This window comes from Camponotus vicinus, unplaced genomic scaffold (genome assembly GCF_025532165.1).
Source record: "Camponotus vicinus isolate PSW18456_S1 unplaced genomic scaffold, iyCamVici1.0 SCAF_1, whole genome shotgun sequence".
NCBI classification, from domain to species: domain Eukaryota; kingdom Metazoa; phylum Arthropoda; class Insecta; order Hymenoptera; family Formicidae; genus Camponotus; species Camponotus vicinus.
Genome location: NW_028141945.1, coordinates 36,327,191 through 36,354,268, shown reverse-complemented (window position 1 = coordinate 36,354,268; position 27,078 = coordinate 36,327,191). Strand labels below are relative to the sequence as shown.

Below are 27,078 nucleotides of genomic sequence, written 5' to 3'. Positions count from 1 at the left end.
TAAAATTAGCCCCTAAGCTTTTTTCTAATATCTTTTTTTCTACTAATATGCAAACAAGTACTCAATTTGTTTGTAAATGTACAATCAAAAAGAATGAAATTTACATATATATTATATTATGGAATTAACATTCATTAACATTAAAAGTAATATTAAATATATTTGTATATGTATATTGTTAAAAGAAATTATATAGATAATTATTCTTTTTTTCCGATTTAGCCGGAGAAAATATAACAGCAGATAAAGAAATAGGAAAGATAAGTAGAAATACAGGAGCAGACAAAAAAATAGAGAAAATGATTATAACTACAGAAGTAGACAAAAAAATAAAGAGTAAATATACAGAATTTTGCAAAGAAACGTCTATTAAGTTGGCACAGCCACTCGTTCGGGTCGATTTTTTAAGGCAAACGTGGAGCAATAAAATCGGATTTATTAAAAATGACAATAAAATCATTGAAATGTTATCGATCGAGATATCTGATTAATTCTCAATTTTATAATACTTTTTTAATATGGGATAATTTTGCGAGTGGTTTTCAGAGTTTAAAAATGGAGCAAAAAATCGAATAGAGCAACTAATTAATAATAAATTAGGACTAAAGAAATATATCGTGTGTTTTTAAAATTTTTTTTTAGTGGCTGTGCTAACTTTAGATTAAAGTATATTTCACAGATATAATAATTTTCTTTCTCATTCATTTCTATTATTATCAATTATATTTATTACTTCTTACTTTACTTCTTATATATCCTGAGATAGTGTTAGCATACAGCGGATTTTTCAATCTATGCAAGTACTCGTAAGACTTATCTTTAACAGTACCTTGTCGGTGCAATAGACTATGCTCAATTTCTTTATCTTCAACAGTTGATAAAATATATTACATTCTATTCTTGCCGCGTTTTTACTCTTATATTGTAATAGCAGGCCATTTGATTTCTGCTGTCACGTTTGCAGATAAGTTCAATTTCTGACGATATTCTACCGATATAGCATGTCATGTTATGCTTAGTTTTGATTTAATTTTTGTTGACATATTGGGCCAACACGCAATGTTTAAAATCTAATTGTTTTATGCCAAGAACTTCTGTTTAAGTGTTGCAGCATATCATGATATTATTATTCGTTTTCGGCTACTAATTTCTGTTATTCATTCCTGTTCAAAATCTTATGTAAATTAATGTTAAATAATTACAAATAGGAGAACTAGAAAAATAATTGAGGATGAAATCTGTCACACAAGTATGATTGAGTAAAGATTGCAATTTTACTTCATATTTTTTTCAGTAATAATTATTCTTTGGGAAAGATTAGATTAAGTTGGGAAGACTTCGATACACACAAGGCGGAAGTTTTATCTCTTGATTTAACCATGTTTTATTTTGACATAAGAAACGTTTATTAATACGCATGCTATTTCTCCATTTATTAAAGTACATATGAAAAAAATGCATTCTCATATAAACTGATAGTTTTTTCCATCTTCACTTAAATTAAATAAGTCGATTAAATAATCCAGAACGCGATTCATCTTTATTTTTCAAAATAATTGCGTGAATTTCGCAGCAACTCATATTTTCCGAATACATTGCGTTTCTATCCATGTCGAGCTAAGGAAAAGAACTAACTGTACTTAAGGCATTATTGAGCTGACGAATCATATATGAACAATTGATATTCGTGCAAGCCACATGCGGCCGCTAGGGCTCTGAATTTGACAGAAGTAGATTACCTCGTTATAGTGGATCAGAGCCTCGTATTAGTATATTTCGAGGTCCATTGTATACAGAATAAATTCCGATTTTAGGATTAGTAGATATTCCAAAATCTGGTTATATATGGAAGTACGAATGACGATAACGAGACGCGGTTTTTTAGAATCTTGCAAAATCATCGGAAAGAAATGGTTTAACCGATATAATAAATTTAACTAATAATTAATTTAACTGATTAGATTATAATTAATAATTAATTAATTTTTTTGATGTTTTCATAAGTGCATATTTTTATTTTAGGAAGGGATAAAAACTCATTACTGGCAATAAAATTGAAAGCATTATCTAGCAATTAAAAAATAAATACTATTTTACTTTTCATACAAATTGCAAAGAAATGGCTAAAATATATGTTGATCTTTACCCATAATATTGTATGCTGACTCTGTCACAGACTTCTAATATATAAAAGTCTGTGCTTACCGTACATAAAATCTTAATTCAAGAATTATCTATAATAAAAGAAGCAATATTTCTTATCAGATAATTCTCAGAAGAGACTGTCGAGACTAAACATAAAAATATTAAAAGATAGAGGGAGGATTATATGAGAAAAAATATTGGAAAAAAATATGAATGGAAAACTAGAGTTTGTCTTTGAGTTTCAGATACGATGTGATATGTAGTAAAGAGATGGAGTGAAATAAACTAAGAAATTGTAGCGAAATATTTGTTGAAATCGTCAAAATTATTTTAATCGATCGAGCGAATGAGATAGCAACAGACATGATTATGTATATATTATATATATATATATATATATATATATATATATATATATGTATATGTATATGTATATATAATGTATATATACACACTTGTGTGTAAATATGTATATAATATGTGCAGTCGTATGTGCAATATATTCTGTGATTATACGATCGAGATGCGATAATATCTTACATGTGCGTGTGTACTGTCAATGCGAGAAAATTAGATTACAAAGGGCATTCGCGGATAACTGCGAACGGACGCTTCGACGTAATGACTCGCTTATCATGACGATGAGGATGACGATTGAATGAATAAATTCACTAATGATTATTTCCCTCGTCTTCCGCTGAATCGAAAATCTCGAGATCCCCGATCGAGAGTCGAAGCAATTCGATTGCGAGTAGATAGTGATGGTCGATGTTTGTGAGCAGTTGGTGCGGCAAAAATTGTCTTTATATACATGTAAGAGGCAAATGAATAAGAAAGGTGCATATATTGTATCATATTTATATGTCTTGAGTTTGTAAACAGTTTTACAGTCCAATTTAAAATCAAATTAAACATTTTTATGATTACTACACAATGAATATTTTATAATATTCATTAATTATATTAGCTTTTTTCATGCTACTTTTTCCTCAAATAAAATTATATAGAGTTTCTTTATTCATCTACCTCTCGCATCTTCATCTGCAATTATATATATATTATATATATAGGATATTATATCCCTTTCGAACAAAGATCAGCAACAAATCACAGTTAGTCAAACGAATATTGTATACATGCCAGATTTCTACTCGCATGATTCTGTCACACTCTGTATATGTATATGTATATGCATATGTATATGGCCGTCTATCTAACTACGCGCGTGTAAGACTTAAACTTAATAATAATATTTAAATTCTTTTTCTTTTTTTCCTCTCTGATATATAATGCGATGATATGGCACATGATGCAATGATTCAACGATGATATAGCTCTAAATCCTCTTCCCCTCCCCCCTCCCCCTCCCCCTCTCTCTCTCGCTCTCGCTCTCTCTCTCGTTCCGTTATTACAATATTTCCCCCTAATTAACTAATTAATTATTCTTGGATTGAATCCCTTCTATTTAATAACTTTCACTTTCATATCATACTTCTTCTCCGTACATTCAATTATTCTCTATATATTTACAGATCCATCGAATAAATATAAATAACAAATAATTGGAACCGTGTTCTCATCGTACAGTTAACGCTGAAAATATATAGAAGATGTCTTTTAACATCAACGTTGTGCAGAAGTTAAACAACCGCATTTACGTTAAATCGAATCTTAATATTGGTCATACGATATTTATATAGATCTCACGTTCGATATTAACATGGAATAGTTAACGAATCGATCGATAAGAGAATCGATAATTCTCTTTCTCTCCAACGTACATGTACGAAATAAAATTTATAACCCAAGAGAAAGAGATTCACGCCTCTAAGTCTTTCATTTGCTAACTATAAGCGGCACGCAGTACTAGTGAATGACGCGCGATATATTCTTAAGATGAGGCGAGTCGTGTATATGGATCTCTATCTTTAATTGAACGATGCGATTGATACAAATCGATATCCTCCGTGATCGCGTCTTGCTATGCATTGATGTCACTAGGATTGTCAGGATTTCGAGAGGCAATACGCTTGTCCGAATCGTACAATTGTTCGATACGATGAATTAAATCCAGCGAATCGATTAACAATATCGGAACATTATCGGTATTTGCCGTCATCCGCGATAATGATGATGATGATGATGATGATGATGATAATGATAATGATGATTCGCTTTCACGGATGAGGAATGTAACGACGACGCGTGCATTCGGAGTTTCGATCGTGTGAATGTGAAATTACACAAGTGCAATTTCGCCCATATGTATGCACGTGTGTGTGTGTGTGTGTGTGTGTGTGTGTATGTGTAGCTATATGTTTTGTATATATTGTGTGTGGTATTATATACATATACGTATCCATTTCGCTGGAAAACAACTCGTAGATGAACGAAAAAACGAAACATGTGCATTACCGAAGAGAGATTCGATTCTCTCACAGTAAATAGATATTCTTTGTGTCGAATGTGCGTGTTTCATACTCGGATATACAATTGTTTTGAAGCTTAGCGACGGTGTCTCCTTGAAATTTCTCTCCTTTTTCTTCTCCTTTTTTCTTTTTTTATTTTTCTTTTCTTGATAAATTGTCTCGACAGTAACAGTGCTCTCTGTGGAACGACAAAGTTGCTTCTTACTGCTCATTAGACGCAATTACCTAATAAACCTCGCGGTAATTCGCGCAAAAGTTATGCGCGAGTATACATCGTTTCCAATTTTACGCTTTTATTTACGAAACACAAACATCTCCCGTATTGTTTTAAATATTTATTAGGTACATTACACATATGTGTCATACGATTCTCAAGCATAGTATTGTCAACAGTTGTGTATTTTTTTCCTCTCGATAATTTTTTCTTCGTTTCTCTCTTTCATCCCTCTGTTAACGCGTCTCGCTTACAGCGGTTTAAAATCTGGCTTGAAGTTTTGGTCTTGATTCACCTCGATTCGACCGGACGCAAAAGTTTGCGGCAAGAGTCTCTTCAACACAAACAAGAAAGTAATCGAAGTATTTGACCTCGTTCTATTAAAGCTTTTTTGAAGCTCTTTGAAGTTTTTTGTCATCGAAAGAATATGAAAAGTAACGGTGGATCAGTCTGCATACATTTCATCAATAAACTTGTCTTTGATCTTTTGAGACAGAATTTAATCTCACCAAAAATATCACTTATAAAAGTTGAGTCTCGCAATTTGGAGAACCAAGAATTATACATAATGTACGTAATTATAAAAAACAATTATATTATAATTATATTATATTATAATTATAAAAAACAGATTTTAGAAAGGATTTTAGCAAAAAATCTACAAAAAATTCTATTAGATGTATATCAAATATTTAATTAATATGATATAAAATAGATTATTAAATATGATATATGTCATTTGAATTATAAATCTATTAAATATATGACACACGTTATTTTTCCAGAGCTTTGATCGCAAGAATCGAATTCTTAAAGTTCCTGAATTATTTTTTTTTCGCGTCAGTTGTATTTAATCGTTGATTGAATTTTTGAGGCCAAACGTGTACGTTATTATCGTTATGCACTGCATACTTTTGCGTCCCTTATCTTTTTATATATCCGTATCTCCTTGCGGCTGATGAAATCATTGCAATTTGTTAAACGCGATACAGGGTGTCTCAGGTTCCACGCACCCTGTATCTACGGACTCTTCGACTCAATTTCGTGTATTTTTCCTTAACAAAAACCGTCAAGGTAGCGATAACTTTTGAACTGCAAGACGATAAAAAGTCTAAGAATTTCAACGAACGGCGGAGCCTTAAATTTTATTCAATTCGAAGTGAATTTTACTTTCACAGCATTTTTATTTGAGAGGCTTAAGATGTATTTGACATTAGAAAGTCGTGGAAAAGGATCAAATCTTTCGCTAAGGAGAAATCAACTGCGAATTGGTCACAGGATCGGTAGATGCAAGGAAGTGAAGGCGAGCCTGGATCACACACTCTATATACGTACGTAGTATATACATGTATATCTCTTTTTATAGTCTTCCGTTACCATCCCGACAACATTCCTCGGACGTTTAATGATTACAGAGAATAGAAACATGGGAATGTGTTTAAAGAAGAAGAATACTGTTGCTATATGTTTGGGATCGGTGTAATGACGTATCTATCTTTGTTTATGTCTGTTCAGAGTTTCTGTACAATTTCCTTGTTCCGCATAAGCGGACTTTGTCTCCTTCGTACGTGTGTATGTCTTGTTATTCTTTGTGCGTGTACGGTGTAGCGTGTTTTAGTGTCCTCTTTAAGGGGTAATTATCACAGAATACACGAGATATTTTCATTTAAGCTTAAGAAGAGATATATTAATCGAAGCGGAGAGTAGGAGGAAAAATTAGCGACCGATCCCGTCGATAATCGCGTCGATCGAGATTTTTTTCGATCAATTTGATCGAACGAGATATTGTCCGGACGTGTTCGTCGACGAGATCGATCTGGATGCCGAATTCGCCAGCCCTTCTGTATTCAATAATGTACTTAGTTAGGCAGCGGAGAAAATAGACACTTTTACAAATGAAGATGGTGGCGAGGTCGCGGACCCGTGTTTTTCTTTCCTGCTTGAATTTCCGACAACATCGGCGACAGATGCAGATGCAGGTGCTTTCTTCAAATCGATCATGAAATTGAAGTTGAAACGCTCTAGCAAGATTCTAATATGATTCTAAATGTCTTGTATGATCGTAGAGGATATTTTGAAATATCAATGTCCCGATATATATAGAATCTGTCTCCCATTCGATTTTAAATTTAACGAATATAAATGATATTATCTATAATTAATTAATATTAATTTATTTTTCTTAACTTTAAGATTAATTCTTTCACGAAAGTTCTCAAAGAGGTAGGTAACATCACTGTTGCATAAGATCCTTCAATTTTTTTCATGATGCGATGTTTCGACATACACACTCAAATTTGGAAAGCATCTGCAGCTGAGACGTGTGTATGTTTGTGTATGTGTATCTGCGTGTTGATCGGACGTTTATTTTTTTTAAGTTGTACTCGATTCTTTCTTTCTTTGCCGATCGAAAATCCCGCGCTCGCAGCTACATCAGCAATTTAGACACTATACACAATACGTAAGTATAATCTAGACGTACTACGTAGTAGAAACTTTTGAATATAGCGTAATCTCTCCGGAGTTGTGTTGTACCTGCCCGGCTCTGCACGGGCTGGGCGATGATTAGATTCATCGAATACGAGATTGCGTGCATTTGTGTTTCTCTCACGGAGGGATCCGACCAAAGCTTCGTACGATCGCAAATATCACGAAGAAGGTATCGCGATCGTTCTCGAGAGGACACTCCTTCGTCTCGATATGAATTTCTCGGTAAGAGAGATCGACGGAGACAATATCGCGCGTATACGCATCCCTACGAACAGGCGAACGTCCGCTATGTACAAGTATAGTACGAGACAAGACGTACAGAAGATGAAGCTAATAGCGTTAATAGGAATAGTTTAGCAGTTTCAACGTCTACTCTCGATACATGATATTTCGAGAGAGACGCGTAAGAAGCAGCGATCGCTAGAGACAGAATCAAGAGCTACGGTATGATTACTTTGCGCGCACTACGAGTAGCACCGATTCAAGATTCACGAATATAGATCTCGAAGAGATGTCGGGTTTTATCCAAGTCAAAGTTACCCACGAGCAATACCGATCAATCACTCGGATAACAGCCCCGAAATATCCCCGAGTACTCGAATAGCATTCGACAGTACTAATTACAAGGGTGTAAAGTTTAATTTTTAGAGCTCGCACGATCGCCGGTTCGTAGAAGGTGAACTCGTTTTCGGAACACAAGTCGTCGGATATATCCGGGACTCTTACCCTCTCTGTTACGTGAATACACGCAAACGATTGTCGGAGACGCGAGCGGCGATATCGATCTATCGCGTATCGATCGCTCGGTCTGGAATCGTCACGCGCTTACGTAACTCTCGAAGCTTTCGGACGAATCTCGGCATCATCATTCGCAACAGCGGCAATAACATCAGCAGCAGTCAGACGATCCATCTCTGGTATAATCTTATACGAATAAAACGTTACTTTACAATTACAATGCCTTACTAACTTTTTTTTGTTTTTATTACTAACGGCACGTCGCTGAGTGACGTCACAGGACGTGCCTATTTGGTCGTACGCAATGCTACATTTAAACTGTATATTTAGAAAAACCTTTTTTCGTCAACAATGTTTTCACGTATCTACAGTAAACTCGTCTTCCCGAACAAACGGCCTAGAAACGACGCGGTCGTATCGCGAGCGCGTGTATGTGTGTTACGTGTGTATTATGAATTTCGTATTTTTTTTTTTTTGTTGCGATCCTCTTCGTTCTGCATAATCAATAATCCTGCATACGCTGGATCCGCCCTTTTCGTCTCCTCTTCGTTTCCTCCCTCCTCGAGGTCAGTCTTTCGGCGAACGGCGGCGCGTCCGATCGAGAGAGTAACATCGCGTTTTGTGCGAAAAAACACCGTATTTCAGTTCTTTTCGCGGTGTTTTAATCTCTCTCGTCCTATTTTACGTTACGAATATTACCAAATATATTGCATACTGGCAGCACTATTTTCACGTTTCGCGTTTTCTCGTCTCGCGAACACTCTCCTCCCTTCCTCCCCTCTCTCACCTGCGGCATTCGCACGAACAAGAGTCCGATGTGTCTCTTATGTCTTATATAGTATTAAAGCGTCTCTCGTCATCGTCGTCGTCGCTGTCAAGCTCTATTCTTCCTCGATTATTTTAACTTTTCGTAAATCTGGATGGGAGAAATTCTCCTTTTTTTTCTTTCCTTATTGTATGCCGGACGAACGCCGAGCCACGCGGGATTGTTGACCTAGCTCGTCGTCCTAGTTCGGGATCTGTGGGTGGTTCCCGGTGCTCATCGTCGCTGTCCAGGGACGGGGTTAAAGCTCTGTATATATATATATATATATATGTGCATGTATATATGTACGTATGTATGTATATGTATGTAAGACGTAAAAAAGGGAGAGGAATACCAAACTCGACCGAATTCTGCGGTGCGAGGAAAGCCGGAGGGAGGAAATTTCACGATAAATCACATCCTGCTGCCTAGGATCGTTCCTCCCCGGCATTGTGTCTCGTAGCGGAGAAGGGCGGAAGGTTTCGGGTATAATCGTTTTCGTCATGTGAATTGCGCGAATTACATCTTTCTTTCTTTCCCTCTCTCTCTCTCTCTTTCTCGCGAAATTAGTCGTGAAAGATTTCGTTCGCTCGTGGCACCATAGGCATCGAATATGCTAACTCCCTTTGGACGGCCTCCTGTTCCTCCTCCTCTTCCTCTTCTTCCTCCTTCTCTTCGAGCTCTTTCCAAGCTCGAAGTACTCGAGTCGCTTCGCAGTCGGCTTATTAACGCGGCGCCGCATCTCCTCAGGTAGGGTTCGGCAGCGGTGTCTCCTGCCTGATATCGCTCTTGAGCTTCACGAACTCCTTGGCGATCTCGTCGTTGTTGCGCTGCGAGAGAATGCGCAGGATCGTCCAGCCGGTCTCGTCCATCTGGATGCGCTTGCCGAGCGACAGCCAGCACGCACACGAACCCTCCTCGACGATGTCTTTGAGCTGCATCACCGCGACGCCAACGAGTCTATCCTCCCTCGCGAAGCAATAATCTTTCACGCAAATATGCAGCTCGTAAAAGTCCAGCTGTTGTTGCTCGTTACCGATCATGCTGAGAACAAAGATAAGACAAGTGTTGATAGAATTTTGTCAAAATTCTTTCTTAATAATTGTCTAAAAATTGCATCGCTTACAAGTCGAAGCTTTCGTTGAATTGCGGCGACCAGTTATTGCTCTTTGATTTTGTTGACTGTTTTCTCTTCTTGCCAGTGAGATGCGGGCCGATCAGATTCACCTCAACATACGGTCTGAACATACCTGTCGCTAATTGCCACTTCAAATCGTTCGCGGCGACAACTAAAAAATTTTATTTTCATTATATTATTGATAAATTAAAAAGTAAACTATTAATTTGCATTATCGATTGCCAAATGCATATAAGATTGCTTTTACTAATTTGGCGAGACCGTAAACGTACCTTTGACGGTGACTTTCTGTTCTCCCGTTCCCGGATGTGTGAAGAGATCCACCTGGATGCTCACCTCGCCTACCGAACCTTCATCTGAACCGGCGGTATCTGGAACTTAAAAAAATCATAGTCAGAATTTAAGTTCGTGTACGATGCCATGAAGCCAGAATATGCATCTATATACTACGCGGACTTCGTCTAATTCTATCTGATGCTACGATTTGAGACTAAGGCTAAGAATCTAATCTCGATTTTCTATTTCTAGAGCAGATTACATGCTCTGATAATAAGCAGCTTAGGTACTTGTTGATTCTCGTCAGCATAATTATCAGAGAAGACGAAGTCAGCCCATGTAAAATTTTTGTGTGCGTCTATCACACGGTGTGTGATAGACTTTTAAATGATTTCATTGATTTTGCAATAAGTAATTTATAGTGTTCGGAGAATTCCAGCTCGGAAAATTTAGTGTGCATCCCGAATCGAAATTTTTCTTCTACTTTTCATTTCAATTTTCAATTTAACATCTACTTTAAACAGCCCAGTTATCTTTTTTTGAAATTATTTAATCTATAGTTTTGTCGAAAGTTGCTCTTTTAAATCTTCAAATAAGAAATTGTTAGTTCATTAAATATATAAAGTAAGAGTTCCATTCTTATATAAAATAAACCTATCGAAATCCATAAATATTGAGAAAATTGAAGTTAAAAATACGGGTAAAATTTCAATTCGGGTGATACAAGTGTCCATAATGTGAGTGATTTATCCTTTCTTTGAGAATATTCGTTCTTTTGAATCTTCATTGTAAAAATAAAGTGACATGTAGCGCTAGGCAATGACGCTCGTAAGAAAATCATGTACAAATGATTACAGGTGATCAAGTGGTCAAATGACAGACTTTTCTTCATATATGTGTGTATATATGTGTCCAAAGCGTCGTGTTGAAAAAAACATCGAAAGAGAGACATTTTGTGGATCGCTAAAATTATCAGTAGTAATAGTAGTAGCAGCAAGAGTGGCGGCAGTAGCAGCAGCGGCAGTGATAACAGCACAGCTTCCTAACACAGCTATCGAAACATCAAGACATCTTTGAAATATTTTTCTTCCTTCGACGAACGAATAAAGTTGATACAAGGGTAAAATTTTCAACCGAGAAAATTATTTCTTTACTAATTAAATGGATATTTGAAAGTAGAAAAAAAACGTGGATATCGAAGGACATAAATCATATCTCGAAAGACGTCTCGACGCAACGATCAGTTCACTACGACCTAAAAGTCCTTTCCTGACACCTCCCGCGACCTACTAAGGTCTGCTCTGTGGGTACCTTGTCGGCTCTCTCGACGAAGAGAGGGCTTGCTCTGCCGAAGGGGTTCCTCGAGGCTTTCCATACCCTCGGCTCCTTCCCCTTCGTCAGCTCTCTCGCTGCTCATCGAACGCTGACGCTGACGTAGCGTTGACGCGTTGTTCAGCGGCACTGTCCCGACAATTTTCATTACGTCGTAATGTGAGTGTAAAAAACGCATACGCCGATATATATCGATTCTTTACACGTTGTTCGCGCGACGGATCGTGTAATGTAATGTGTTATTAGAATATATCGTTTGTGTTGTCTGACTATCGAGTGTTCCTGATTATCTCTTATCGCGATTACGTTCACAATGTAGTAAAAAAACACATATAAAAATAATAATTATTACAGCTTATAATAATATATAAATATAATATATATTATATATATAATATATAAATTTGTTACGCAAACGATAAACTCGAAGTGATGTACCTTGGTTGATTTGCGAAGTAACGAAGGTTTTGATGAGGGTGTCCGTTGTTTGTGTGTACAAACTCAGTGCGTAACGGAGGCTCTGCAGTTCCGGCGATTTTTCCAGGAATGTTTTCTTCAAGCCATTACCACCGGCATGGAAGTATTGTTTAATCGTGTCTAAGGCGACGTCGAGAACCGCGCATTGCTTCGGCGAAAGATTCTTTTCCACTTCCTTGGAGATATCCTGGAGAGACAAGGATGGTCTTATTAACAATAGTCGCAAAACAAGTTTGTCATAAATTTAAATAGATATATATGTAATTTATAAATAATTTATTTTTATTACTACAATTCCGTGTAGATATATATCTAATTTAAATAATTTATTTTTGTTACCTTAACTCCTAAATTTAAATATAGATATATATATGTAATTTAAATAACTTATTTTTATTGTCATGATTTCGTATATATATATATATATATATATATATATATATATATAATTTAAATACTTTATTTTTATTACCATAACTCCGCTAAGAGCATTTTTCACATCGGGTTTCCCGGCCATATGATTTTTAAACAACTTCGACATATCTTCTATCTTAGCGTTAGCAGCGAGATTTTTAGCATTATCTGTCAAGTTCTTGAACATCATCTGCAAGAGATGAAAAATATTAATCATAAAAACACGTTATTAATACTTTATCGATTTAATTATAATTATAATGTAAAAAACTTAATTATAACGCGATAAACGTACACTCTTATCCGTCATAGGTGGCAAAACGACGGTTTTCTCTAAAATTCTCATAACTATCTTCCACAATTCTTTCAATAGCCTCTTCAATACCGTCTTCTCGCACGACTCGGCGTACAAAGATAGACTACCGTCGAGTAAGACCATGAGCGGCCTCAAAACATCGTCAGCTTCTGCAGTAACGTTGTTTCTTTGAGCCGGCTGCGACAAAGTTACCTGCCCTCCACCTTTGATAGCTAACAAAAGATCTCCTAACTCTCTAACAGAAACTGTTATTCGCGGCTCCAAACTAATCGCGAAGAGCATGGCCAGATCATCCAGCGCGCCGTTCAGCTGTTGTTGTAATTCCTTCAATATATTTGCTGCGTCTTCCTCGAGCTTGTCGCCACCCATTGATTCGAACATCTTCTCCAACTGCACTCGAAGTTGTTGGATATTGTTCATCAGAATGCATGCCTGTGGAATAAAATCGATTTATAATTAAATCAGTTCGTGCTTCGTAAATTTCTGCAGATTATATCATTCTTGAAAACGTACGATTCGTTCTTCCTTCAGATGGCTGGGGAATTCTTTCTTCACTATATCCGCATAGGCCACCAGAACCTTGACGATGGTCTTGGCGAATCTCTTCATGTACCTCTTCCAGATCTCCGGATCTGGACACTCGAGTTTCGATACTACGTCGAAGCATTGTGTCAATTGTGTGAAGACGTCGACGACGGAAACGCTGAAGAGCACGTGCTCGCTGCTCTTTTGGAACTGTAAGGAGCAAATTAGAGAACCAATTAAAAAACGCTTCTAGGTCAGAAATATGTGTTCGTGCAGATAAAATTCATATGACGTATCACTTACGCCTTCCTTTTTATCTCTACTAAAGGCACCGTGGAGATATTCTAACGAGACATCGTCGTTCTCGTTAAGCCATTGCATAACGAAGGGCTCGAACCAGGCCGGATATTCCGGCACGGCGCCCTTGTACGGCGGCACGTCCTTGACGTAATTGGCGTGCAGCCACTTGACCTTGAAGTGTAGATTCATGTAGGCCGAGGACTTGCACAGTCTTTGCTGCTCGTGCTCCTCCAGAGCGTACTTCATGTCCACCGCAAACAGAGACCACATTGTGGCTGCCGACAGTTGACCGATGTTGAGCTCCTGAGGGAATTGATTCAACACGGGCGCATAGCTGTTCTTGTCCTCCTCGATCACCGAGACTATCAAGGCGATCAGCTTGTGCCAGAAGTCGAGCGAGTCCAGCCGCGGCCCGTGATCGTCCGAGTCCCTCTTCGCCTCGTTCGGGTCCGCCTGGAACTCCCGATTGTACAGGTCGTAACAGTTCTCGAAGAGGAACTGATAGGTCGATCGCAGGCATGCCTTCACGCAGTCCTTGACGACGGTGCTGGCCCGCGGCGGACTCGACAGTTCCTGGACTTTCATACGGAAGAACGTGATACTCGTCAGCAGATCCACGGTGCTCTTTAAATCCATTAGTTTCTCTTGGCTTGAGGCCGGGAAGTTGTTCCTATACATTGATAGGTCGATCCTGAGAGAGTTGTGCAGCTGGTCCAGTAGCTTGACGAATTTCTCTTTCTACAACGAGAAGATAATCCATTTAAGCGGTTTTCCAATTAATATAATTTAGTTGCGATAAATTTTTCTTTTTCTCAAACAAATACGTTGACGTTGACTTTTTTTATATTTTATTCCGATAGCTTTTTACCAATGCAAAGTAGCTACGTGTTTTGTGAAGATTCTCTCGAGTTTCGGTTATCTCGATGTCCGAAACTTTCAACCGCGGCGAATTTCTTCGGACGCGAAAAATTCCGCCGTAATATTTTCGGAAGGGAGAATATCATGCATAATTCAGGAATATAAAAAACACTCGTTCTCTCCCGGAATTAAGAAATTCGCGAATTTAAATTTTATGCGAAATTTAGGCTCACATACCGTTCGCTGTTTTACAAGGCACGAAAAAACGTCGATTTATAGTCTGAAAAAAGTTCGCGAAAAAATTTCCATATTCTCTATTCACGCTAGGAAAATCCATTTGGCCAGTCTTGACTATTACCCAGTAAAATCTACATGGAAAAAAAATGCGGTCGGAGGAAATCATAATTAAAATCTTAATTAACTAACATGTAATTTTCCTCTAAGAAAAGAGTAGACTAGGAAAGAGAGCAATAAAATAAAAAATGCAATCATAAACACAATCTTGAAACTTTAATCCGAATACCAATTTATAATGAGAAGATCTTTTAGATTCTATACAAATATTTAAACTTTGTTATATACTTAAATTTTATCGTCTCACAATTTATAATGAAAAGTCAAGTTCTTTTGAAAGACGAATCTATTCTAATCCGCTAAATGTCCAATTTTGCCAAGAGATTTCAATTTTACTCGAAGTGACTTGGCGCTGCCGGGTATATGTCGTTTAATCCCTTTCGAAAGTTCGCAAAGTAATTATTTGAATATTCGCGTCAGCTGATCCCTTATTCGTGACCTGGTGAGAACGTAATTGATAGAGGTGGAAATAGATTCGCATCCTTGCACAAGTGTCTAGAATACGAGACGCAACTCGGGATAACGTATTGCGCTGGTTGGCAGGAAATTGCAAGAGTATTTCTCGCTACTCGCAGTCCAAGCATCAACCATTCCTCACTTTCCTACCTACCATACTCGACCATTTTCGACCTACCACGCACCACGGCACAACCTTCAACATCCGGCACTCACCCCGAAGTTACTGGCGGCGAATCTATCACTGGCCGACACAGCCGGACTAGCGGTCGTGTGGGCATAGTACGCGTTTATGTTTGCCAGGAGAGTCGACATAACGGCCGGCACACCTGGACACAGGTACTTGGTTGAGAGGCAGTGGAAGTGCCTGGAAAATACGAGGTCGAGTTCACGATGTGGAATCAAAATCGCATTAAAAAATCGATCATCTCGATCGAAGCTACGATAATTACCTCAGAGCAGATATTGCCTGTATTTTAATTACAATTAGATATAACATTATGGAAAAATTACCTCTTCAAGAGAAGATTAAAAAGGTGCCTGTCGGAAGAATTGTTATACAAGAAAATTTAATGCATATCTAATGTTGCTGTAATGTTTTATTGCACTACAGCACAATAACGATAAATTAGAAATATTCAAAATGTATTGTATTTTAGTTTCGAAGTAATAAAAAAATCACTGCCTGTTTTAATCTCACACAAGTAAATATATATAATATGCAATTTCAATTCCAATTATTTCTCTTCTAGTTTTAATCTCAATTTTAATAACGAGAATAAAAGTTGTTTACTCGATATTCAAATTTGCCGTTCGAAAAAATATTCCGAGATGATAACGAAAATATTAATAAATATTAATTGTAGGGCAAGTGATTTTTTAGCGACACTCACGTCATCGCCTGGTAGATGCTCTCGATGCCGTAGCGCATGGCAAACTCGTCAACGAGCTCCTCGCCGGGAGGATCGAAGTAGACCTTCCAGGCATCGTCGCCCTTCGCCTGTGGCAGAGTCACCATACCGCCGTTCTCCTCGCACAGGCTGTGGAAGAGATTCTCGTGGAGACAGGTATATTGCACGTGATAAGGTGCCACCTTCTCCTCGCCCTTTATCTCGACGCTGATGTGCAGTCGAATCGCGCCCGACACTGCGCTCTTGTCCGTCCTCTTCTCCAGATTGTACCAGACGTCCATCTCGCCGCTGAGTGTCCGGACCTCGATGATGGTCTGTCCGAGGAAGTCGTCGCTCTCCCTCGTCAACTTTTGCCTCAGCTTCGACTTCAGGTCGTTATCTTCATCCCACACTCGGACCTTGATCCGATCAGACGAATTGTGGCACTCGCTGCGAACAATTTGGTGGTTTTTATGAGACTGATAATCGATCCTCGCTCGCTTTACCTTGATCTTTTCTTTAATTTGTATTTTTTTGAAAATGAAAGAAAAGAGTTCTCTCTCGAGTATTTAAATGATTAGTGATTTACTGATGAAAATATCATCATACGTTATGACTAATGTTTATATAAATGTTATCTTGTGTTTTCAGCAAGTATATTTGAGGTAGTAAACATGTAAACATATAATGTACATGTACAGTAATAAGTATGTACGAAGAAAATATGACAATTGACGTCACGCGAAAAGTTAGGGAAATTTACAGTAAGATTGGAGAAAATTACATATTCTGTGAGCGTGGCGGAGAAACTTGTTAAAATTACTTACAAGTAGAACTTCTCATGCCATACTGGATTTAACTCTCGAGGCATAGTCCTCGTACGTTTCTTCACTTTGCCAACTTGGACCGTCACGTATGGATCGGATGTGCCACTCTTATCTTTGGCGATTAATCCTTGGGCGCTGATCACTATGGACGCGGAAGAAGAATGCGATCAGATTTATTACTTACTAGACTAAAGTGCCTAGAATTCACACGTGAGAGATTTTTTCAATTGCGGAAACGTAAAGAATTTCAATTTTGCGGCATATATAATGCGATTATTACGAGACAATCGAATGAAAACATTAGGATCGAAGTTTGCCAGCTGGCCAGTATCCAAGAACGTGGCTGCGGAGCTTTAATCCAATAAAGCTAACATAGAATTCCGAATATCCGTCGGAACATCTGTTCACACGGCTTTACAAAAAATATTGTCAACAAAACAAACTTGTAACTTCGCATTTCCATTTGTAATCAATAAACGCGTAGCCTCGCGTGTAGCAATGGAATCACATCACAGATATGCATACAATTTCCGTATATTTTTATGGAACTATATTTTTTTTCCGTGCAATCGCGAGAAAATCATATCGGAAATAAAAAAAACCGCATTGACGATAGTAAAAGTATCATATAAGATCTTGAATTCGAGAAGCGACGCGAGATTCGCAGAGATTCGCGCACTTATAAGAAGTACGATAAACGAGCAGCCAGGATTACGATCTATCCTGCGGGCTCGTCGTTCGTCGACGGGAAATCAACTCATCGTTCCAGGAATATCAGGATGATCGGCCACAAACGCGTGGTTATGGCTCAGGAAATCAGAGCCGCGCATCACCATATGCGAAGTAATGAAATTTTACTATCCCGTCCCGATTCTGATTTACGGGTGTATTTTATACACATCCTCTATCTCAGCGTTATTTCATTCTTAATTTTTATCTACCTCGATCTCTGTTTCGCGTTTATTATTTCAGATAAATTACATTTATTATTATTATTTTTATTCTTATTATTATTATTTATTTTTATAATATTTATTAATATTATTTAATAATTTTCGAGAATTTCTTTAACAATTATAAATTTTTACGAAAGAAATAAAAGTTTATAATTTTTCTTGTATTATTTTAGGATATCAATGCAATAATACATAGATTTACGAATTGTTTCGATTTCTCATCATCGATATAAGTCTTCCAGCATTTATGGATAATGGACAGCGGGCTATCTGGAAGAAATTTTTTTTTCAAACGTTTCATATTCATCTATTCGCACGTGCTGTATGAATAAATATGACTCTGCTTTATGTGAGAATTTAATTAAAAACCGGTAGTTTAAAAACATAGCGAGTCCCGCAGGGCTTTTATCGCGAAATATTCAAGGAATTGAGAAAAGTCGATGCATCCATTGTATCTTCTTCATTAAATCACTCATTACTTTTTGCAAAACTCTTCAGACTCGCAATTAAAATACTCGACTTTATTTGGTAAAAGGGAGAGAAATTTGCGATGAATTAAAATTGAGCAAAAATATGCGTACACACGAATAACAAATTAATGAATAGGTAGCGAGTCTTACGATTGACGTTTTCGCAAAATTATGTGGAAAATATCTTCTTTAATTTTCATCTCGTGTCATTATAAATAATTATATATATACATCATGTGAAGATGCATGCAAAGGCTCAACATTTATTTGGACTGGACACTCGATATCCTTTATAGACAGCCATCTTAAAAGCGTGCAAAAGCTCGGCGTGAATTATATACATCATACATCATTATATATATCATTTTATATTATATATATGTATGTATGCATGTATGTATATACGTACAATTACATATAGACGTATGTGTTGCAGACATAAAGGGAATATTCATAAGGTAAATAAATATATATATATATATATATTATATATAAGTATTTGTGATATATCACATATATATTAGTTGTATACGTGCTCCGATTTGGATCGACGGACATCACATGCCCATGCTACTAACTCTTTGCGATTCGCATCGCCGAATGCAGCGGGGACGATCGTCGATGCTCCCTGCCCCCTCGATGAATGTCGATTTCATACCTAATCTCATTAATCATCGAGTCATCGCCACAATCCACTTCGTGAGAGATGTCAAGAGTCTCGGCGCGTATGTAAGCGCGTCTGGGATGTCTGTGTGTCTATGTGTGTGTGTTGTAATTTGCGCAACAGAACTTTACGCTCTGTGGTCGTGCACAATAATGTGTATGTACTTCCCTGACGTAGACGGATGCTGCAACCTCATTAATTTAATAGGTACGCATTGCGAGAATATTATATCGCATATTAAATATCGCATAATTAATTACTCGATTCGTTTGAATTTGCACGCGATATATAAGACGATTTTCTGTAAATCGGATAATTCTAAACGGAAAACACGTTCCGAATTAAATCCGAACGCTTCGAACGTCGAAAATTTCCTGTTATTAAATGACACGATATCAATGGGATGAATGTGTTATACATGTTTTACATGTCGTCGTGTCGCAACTGGATTCTATGTGACCCGTTGTGATAGGAAATTCTTGCAAATATAATAATTTTTAAAATCGAAAACGGTCAAGGATACAATATGTCTCGCATTGCGTCATGATCCGATTTCAAAAAAGGAAACGTCAGCTGACCGCGATACGATGCGGAATATCGCACTTGTCATCGGCATCGAACGTATAATTTCTCGTTTGCGTGTGCGTTACGAGGTTGATCGTTATCAACGCATATCGATTCTACGTGTTGAACGACACACTCGGCGCACACGAATCCAATCTCGTGTGAAACGCGAATTTAACGTGTGTATTTGCAGCTGCGAACTTAATTAATTTTTAATTGATCACACTGCGGCGATGCGTGTACTCCGGTGATTATGCGCTCATGTATCGCCCTTTTTATTATCATCTCTCTCTCTTCCTCGTAAAAGAAGGAATTTTCTCCAGCGGAGACACGATCCTTTTCGCTTTTCCCTTCTCGTCCTCCATAACGCAATCTGCGGCCGGTATCTCGCCAGATCGTAGCCATTTTAATTCGCGCTCAGTGAGTCAAGAGATTTGATTACTAGAGCGGAAGAGGAAGTGGCGCCGACTGTTACATATGTTCTATCTCTTTCACCACAATTCGCGCCCCCGTTCGACCCTTCATTTCCTTCCATCTCGTCCATGTGGTGGCCGTTAACTTGCTAAAGAGCGCTCGTTCAAAATTAGATTATTCTCAAATTCGCGTATGAAACATCGAAGGGAATTAGCATTCCATGTACAAAAGGAGATTGATCCAGTTTCATTTCTCGGTATATTTAAATTTCGATCTTTATTCATTCCAACGGTTGAAAGTAGCACTTGATTCCTATGTAAAATGTACATTTAAGTTCGAGAATAAAATCGTGCTGTTTCTTTTTTCTTGATATAATTCTTTTATGGAAATAAAAATCGCAGACAGATACAATCAAGTAACCACTAATTGACGACAGTAACTCATGATATCTGAAATAACTTCGACCTCAGAAATTTCTCAATTTTCTCTCTCTCTTGCTTCTTCTTTCATTATTTAAAATCGCTCTTCGCGTATTTAAGATTGTGCCGGAGTATATAAAGGCGCGAGGAAGGAAACGCTCATGATGGAAGGAATAAAATGGTTGGAAAGGAGAAGACGTCACGTTTAAAGCAAACCATTCCGCTGATTTTCTTTTTTTTCATGCTATATGTCCTATTTACTTATCTCCGTTTCAACCGGGACAACCGTAGCCTCCTTTTTTCATACCTCCGACCTCTCTTTTTTTTTGCTATTTCCGCCGTTAGCGGCAAACTAGGAGAGCGCCGCTGGATATTCCAGGAGCTTTTGAAAGGCAAAAAAGTTTCGTTGCAACTCACTATACTGACTTTGTTTATCGACTTTCCTTCGTCGGAATGCGCGCAAATATTCTCGTTCATCTTTCCAGCTGATTGTAAATAATGAAGTGCCTTTCTCTCTTGGCGTTCGTCCGACTCGTGCATTATGTCAGATGCGTGAAATGCAATTTATAAATTTCACATGACTCGTTTAAGACTCTTTGTCTTTTTTCTCATCTGCAATTTTTCGTTCAGCTTCGAATAACACGAGGAGAAGTACCGAAATATGTTTATTATAGTTTTATTATCGAAATTTTAGATGATATTTGAGTGATAATGAGATGTATAGAAAATGTTCCTGTATTCTTCACTCAAGCATTAGCGAGGATTTCGATTATTTGAGACAACTGGATTGTCGAGAGTTTCGCACTAAGTTTCTTTAACTCAAAACACGAAACACGAATTTGCAGTGAAAGCGCACGTCTCGAAGAGAGAACTTTATTCGCAGATTTCACTATCGGCAGTGCTTTCGTGAAAACGATAGAAGGAAAAAGAATAAAATCCCATGGGAAATCCCCCCTTTTTTCCGTCAAGTCCTTTTATTCTTGTGCGTTCTCCGACGTGACGTCCCTGATCGTATTTCGACTGTATCCTTATTACTAGCTGTCAATTCGGATACATTGGCATTCTCTGCTACATTTGCATGCTTAAAATATTAGATAAGCGTGCTGAGACAATCGATAGTACCTTCTTGCGATAAAGCGATGGAATAATATCATATCCGACGAGAACTCTTCAGTATTTCTCGGTTAATAAGAAATGTGCTCTCGTTCTCGATTGTATTCTTTTATGCACTTTTTGAGTAGATAAAAAATACATGTATTCATAGGGCGACGTGAATGAGCCGAGGAGGCTGAGCACAGCTATCATACTTGTCTGCACGTTGAACTATCGATCTCCTCCGAGAAGGAGCGCATACATATGCAGTTTCCCGTCTGCCACGTCGTTCGTGGCCGTGCACCACGATTGCAATTTCAAACGGGGAAGTGTAATTTTCTATGACATACGTGCTATCCTTGTAATATCGTGCAAAGTTATTACACGCCTCGGCGCTTGGCATTTTTATTGATGTACGGCAACGGGACGGTCTGATGAAAATCGAAAGAATTAAAAGTCCCCGCTGTCAAAGGTAACGCACGTTGCATGGTCGGAGATAACTTTCAGATGGCGTATATATGCGACCGTCCGTTATATTTACCGATTCGATACAACGCCGTCCTAGAAATGCATACGAGGTACTTCCCAGATACATTCAAATCGCTTCGTTAAAACCGACAACGATGACGGAGCGTCCGTATTATGCGTTTCGACCCACCGACCGGCGGAACTTGACGCAAATTGCCTTAGTTTTCCTTGTAACAACAAGAGTGTAGCGAGGGTACAATAGCGAATAGCGTTGTTCAACTTTAATATATTTCGAAACTTGGCGAAAAAGAGAGAGAACGCCCACAGATACAGCGACGACTCGGAGATTCAGGTTTATGTCGCTCGATCGATCGATCCTCGAGAGGTTCGACTTCGTACCGGACGGAAGTGCATCGATCGTATACAATACACAAGCACGGTGGTGCACAACTGCGAGTACGCGGAGGAGTATACGGCGTTGTGCATCATATATCACGATACGTTATCACCCCGATAGTGCTTTGTGACATAGATCTTTCGTGTTTGCTCTTGGATCGCGAAAGTTGTGTGTACGAGAATACAGTGATGGAAAATCGAGATATGTGAGACCGTGCTTGACGAACCGCGCGCAAGATGCATAATGTCCCCGCTTCTGCTCTCGATTACGGATTGACGGATGAATCTGCAATCATGTTTCCGCGAGAAGCGAAGTTTCATTTCAAGTTCATCCGAGAATCTATCAGCGATCGTAAATCCTTGGTCATCACACATCCCGATATATTTCGATGATTAGAAAATTTAGTATCTCGTGATTCAGAGAAGAGAAGAGAGAGAGTAATTATTTTTTACAAAAGAAGTAAATGTTACAGCCGTTCATAAAACTTCACTAATTGTTTTCGTGTAATTGTGTGTCTCAAGCGTGTATGATTATAGAAGAATTGAGTGATTCGTTATTGAGATTGTGGTGAATGATGATTAAAAACGTTCTAAAGGTATCAGTATCGTGTCACCTGTGATAGCGATCTTGCAGGACCACTTGCTGGTGCCCTCAAGGACGATCTGTTCGGCCTGCTCAAGACTGTCTATATGTGTATCCGGGTCCACTGAAAACGTTGTGCTGAAAAGAAGATAATGTCCTCGTCATCGGATCGTCCTTCGACAACCTCTCGTACCCTCTTTTGTGCCATCATCATTTCACGCTCTTTAGAGACCGCTCGAAGAAGAGAATCCTCCCAAGATGGGACATCTTCGAGACGATCAGAAGGTGTACGTCTTACAGAGGCCACCGAAGGACGTGGAATCGTTGCGAGGCGGGAGATCGTCCGTAATTACCCAACAGCCATCCAGCAGCAGCAGCAACAGCAACAGTAGCAGCAGCAACAGCGGCGGCAGTCATAATCAGCAGCTCAGCTATACTAGCGGGAACGCATTCGCGCAGCCAGGACACTAGGTAGTATTTTTTTTCCCGGAGATTAATCCGAAATATGAGTATATCTCGACACCCGTGTATCTCGTGTGAAAGCAAAGCGAGATGTGTGTTTCAAATCTGCGCCTCAATCCGAGATGGAGTAGCTTTGAAAACTGTCTCTTCCATTTCTTTCTCAATGTATCTCTCGCAAGTTCCCGACACACAAGCCGAATATTCTATACGGATTTCTATACGAATTCGACAAATATGAAATGATGATCAGAAAAAGGAGACTACTTTTATTTCTTGAAATTAAATCGTCAGAAGCGGTACAGTTGGCTTTATTTACATCGAAGAAGACAATATTAAGAAGAATACAGGGATATGGTAGAAGAAACAAAATTGAATCAAGTTGATCAAGCGCATACAACGGAAAACCATTGAAATTCTATCCAAATATCCGTCCAAAGCGTGCGAATATGCGAGACAAATCGATCGATGATATACATGTTGTCACGCCACGATCGTGCAAATCTGGTAACGAATGTTGTCATGCCACCTGTTAACAATCTACCATAAAGTTAATATCGCCTCGTACGAAGAGCTGATCGAGGCGATGCGTCTATCGCTTAAGAAAACTTGTTGCTCGATTTATGTGGCGCATCGCCAATATGGAACTTCCGTTGGTTTCTTCCTGGTAATAATCATTTCACGAAGATGAACACAAACAATTTTATAAACGCAACGCGTTATCGCTCTATGAGTTGTTATAAAGATATCAAATAGATTTGGCTATAAATATTTATATATAATCATTTAATTAAAAATAGAATATATTTTCGCCTGTCTGTACAGTTCGGAAAAATCTAATTTTATTCTTCTTCATGGAAGAATAATGATGAATACTTTTTATTTGTGAATAAAGATTTCAGTTTACATTGAAAGAGAAAGAGAGAGAATTAAAACTTTATGAAAAATTATAAAAACATTAAAGTATAATTTTGTAGCCAGATTATTATTTTAGAAGACGAAGATAAAATTTGACTTTCTCCCGAGCGACTTCAAATATGGAAAATAAGAAAGAATTGATGGGGCAAAACTCTCTTTTGAATTACGACCATCGATCAATGTCGTTAAACTTTTCTCCGTAAAGTACACCGAATACGTTGTAAGAGACTATATATACTTATGTTTCTTCTATTCCCAATAGTATGAGATGAATGAAAGAAAAAGATTCGTTTTTTTCTTTGATTCGGAAACACAATGGACTCGGGGACGCGCTACTACCATGTGGAATAGAAATGATGAATACAAAAAAAGGCCAAATGTGTACCTTCGCTCGCGCTGTTATTTCGGTCAGGTTACTTTTTCCACAATCGTGTACTTTTCTCGTGCAATATATTTCCTGCGGTAATAGCCCGTGGAAGAGAAATCGCGGAATCGATACAGCACACTGTTTGTTTACGAGAAATAGATAAACGATACTAACTTGATACGGTACTTTTTCGTAATAACTTTATGAGGCTACTTTTAAATGAAGAAACTATACTAGACTTTCATAGGATGTATCGATCCATTCTTGCCTTACGTCTGGCAAACTTTGCCCCATCTATAATTCATAAACGCAATTTATTTCTCGAGATGTATGTCAAGATGAATATATTTGTCTCTTATTTTTAAATCGTGACCCATCCTAATATGGTGCAAATGCAGATCGCCAAATTAATTATATTCACGAAGGCAAACTTAACGATATTCAACAAAGAAGAATTAAGAATAAAGATGAATTCATTTTCCTTCGACACGCGAGACTTTCTATCTCGAAACGCTTCGATCCAGAAGCTGGAATAATGTGTCGATCAAGACGATGATCGATGCTTCCACTATCAACTCGCAGCAGAACGCAGGAAAAGAGAACGCGTGTTCAATATACCTGTAAAATTACAGGTGGTTGATGTAAATTGCTTTCGATAGACGTTGCGTGTGATATTGGCTTATCGGTCAGGGATTCGCGTTCATGGGAGCTCGACGATTATAGTCAGGCCGACAGTTTACCTTAAACAATGGCAACGGCACATACTTGCCGCCACAAGTTGCCACGTGACCTTAATGGACTTTGGATTGAATTCTCAATGAAGAGAGAAGAGCGATACCTGGCCAACACGACCGCACAACACGTAGATAAATGTATACACATGCATTTAAACACTGTGAAAATTCATACATCTTCATGTTGATGCGGAATCAGAATAACGTGCGAATACTGGATTGTAGATACGAAACGGTGATCTTAATATCCGCTAATAGAAAGTAAACTGGCTGTCCGAGTTATATTTCGAGCATTTTGAGGTGCATTTCACTGCACTATCGAACTATGTAATCGAGCTGTTGTTTCTGGAAAAACCATTCGAACCGATTCGCGAGAGATTTCATTTGAAACACGAATTTCCGCGCTCTCTATCTGAGGAAGAAAAGTTCCTGCAAATCGCTGAGAGCGCACGAATGAGGCGAGAACTGCTCGCAAACTCGATTTCGTTGAGAAAGAGACCGGTTGCAACGACGGCAGCTGGGAAATTGGCACGAAATTGAAGGGGAGAGAAGTACAGTTGAGGAAAAAAAAGGAAAAGAACAGGTACTCTGATAGGGAAGAGAAAGAAGCGAATATCAGGTAATGTCCAATTAATGATGTTGAACACTAACAGTCAGGACGCGCAATATCGTTACATCCAGCGAACAAATGTAAAATCGTAAAAAAAAAACGCAATACACACACACACACACGCACACACATACACGCACATGTAAAACAGCAGCATAGCATATACGCGCACATACATGTAGTAAGTTTAATATCTGTTAAACGGGATGTAAGTCAAGGTGCTTCCAGAGGAGGATACACGAAAGTAGCTCGTCCATCGTGACTTTACGTAAACTCGCGAGACAGTTAAATTGTGCGATTTATATCCCGACTGATACATATAAAGAAGTTAAAGGAAACAATAGCGATAGAGGTAGACAAGTTTATTCGAGCGATTAGCTCGAACACAAGAGCAGCCCTCTTCGTAACGTTCGCGTTGTCGCACGATGGTCAAACGACGTTTTAATAATGGAATTACATAATGGGACGGTCAGTCACTGTATAATGTTGGTACGTTCATGGCAATCAATACAACACAGCCACGCGCGGTAGCCATCAAGAGCCAAGTGTCATTATCGCCAGATCTGACGATACAAGGTACATAATAACGATAATAAGGAGAGAATATTAAAGTGTAAAATTGTGTGCGTACACGCATTAAGTATAAGTATACGATATATGTGTATATATATATATATATATATATATATATATATATATCGTATGTACGGGGATATATACAAGGGTGACTCGTAGATCAAAGAATACGTAGGCATACGCAGCACACATATCGGGGCGAGCACCGATACCGATGCTCGCTCGTCGCACGAGGTGCACAAAGACCAAGTTTAGGAGTCGGCGAGCACGAGCTGCCCACAAACCTGTAATAGCGATCTTCGCCGACCACTTGCTGGTACCGTCCAAAACTGATTGCTCCACTGCCATCATGTGACCCGAGTGCGCCTTTTCGTCGACCCCGAAGACTGACCTAAACTCCGACG

At 38.3% G+C, this 27,078-nt stretch overlaps 1 protein-coding gene and 1 long non-coding RNA gene across 10 annotated transcripts in view; one reads left to right on the top strand and one right to left on the bottom strand.

Moving 5' to 3' along the window:
• LOC145964452 (uncharacterized) overlaps positions 1 to 27,078 on the top strand; it is a 160,800-nt gene that overhangs the window by 8,200 nt on the left and 125,522 nt on the right. The gene's annotated exons all lie outside the window — the stretch shown is intronic.
• Positions 1,419 to 27,078, bottom strand: part of Unc-13 (protein unc13 homolog) — a 92,482-nt gene continuing 66,822 nt past the window's right edge. For 2 of the 6 annotated variants that reach the window (XM_083087001.1, XM_083087006.1), the window contains exons 9-21: positions 26,959 to 27,065; positions 16,985 to 17,126; positions 16,161 to 16,607; positions 15,484 to 15,634; positions 13,603 to 14,337; positions 13,288 to 13,509; positions 12,754 to 13,206; positions 12,517 to 12,648; positions 12,006 to 12,231; positions 11,547 to 11,696; positions 10,232 to 10,336; positions 9,948 to 10,110; positions 1,419 to 9,865 (exon numbers count right to left, since the gene is read on the bottom strand). In XM_083087001.1, coding sequence (XP_082943127.1) covers positions 9,568 to 9,865; positions 9,948 to 10,110; positions 10,232 to 10,336; positions 11,547 to 11,696; positions 12,006 to 12,231; positions 12,517 to 12,648; positions 12,754 to 13,206; positions 13,288 to 13,509; positions 13,603 to 14,337; positions 15,484 to 15,634; positions 16,161 to 16,607; positions 16,985 to 17,126; positions 26,959 to 27,065 — 3,331 coding nt within the window. In that variant the 3' untranslated portion in view covers positions 1,419 to 9,567. Of the gene's footprint in view, positions 9,866 to 9,947; positions 10,111 to 10,231; positions 10,337 to 11,546; positions 11,697 to 12,005; positions 12,232 to 12,516; positions 12,649 to 12,753; positions 13,207 to 13,287; positions 13,510 to 13,602; positions 14,338 to 15,483; positions 15,635 to 16,160; positions 16,608 to 16,984; positions 17,127 to 23,041; positions 23,149 to 26,958; positions 27,066 to 27,078 lie in introns of all 6 variants that reach the window. The other 4 variants (XM_083087015.1, XM_083087041.1, XM_083087021.1 and 1 more) reach the window with 4 other exon arrangements.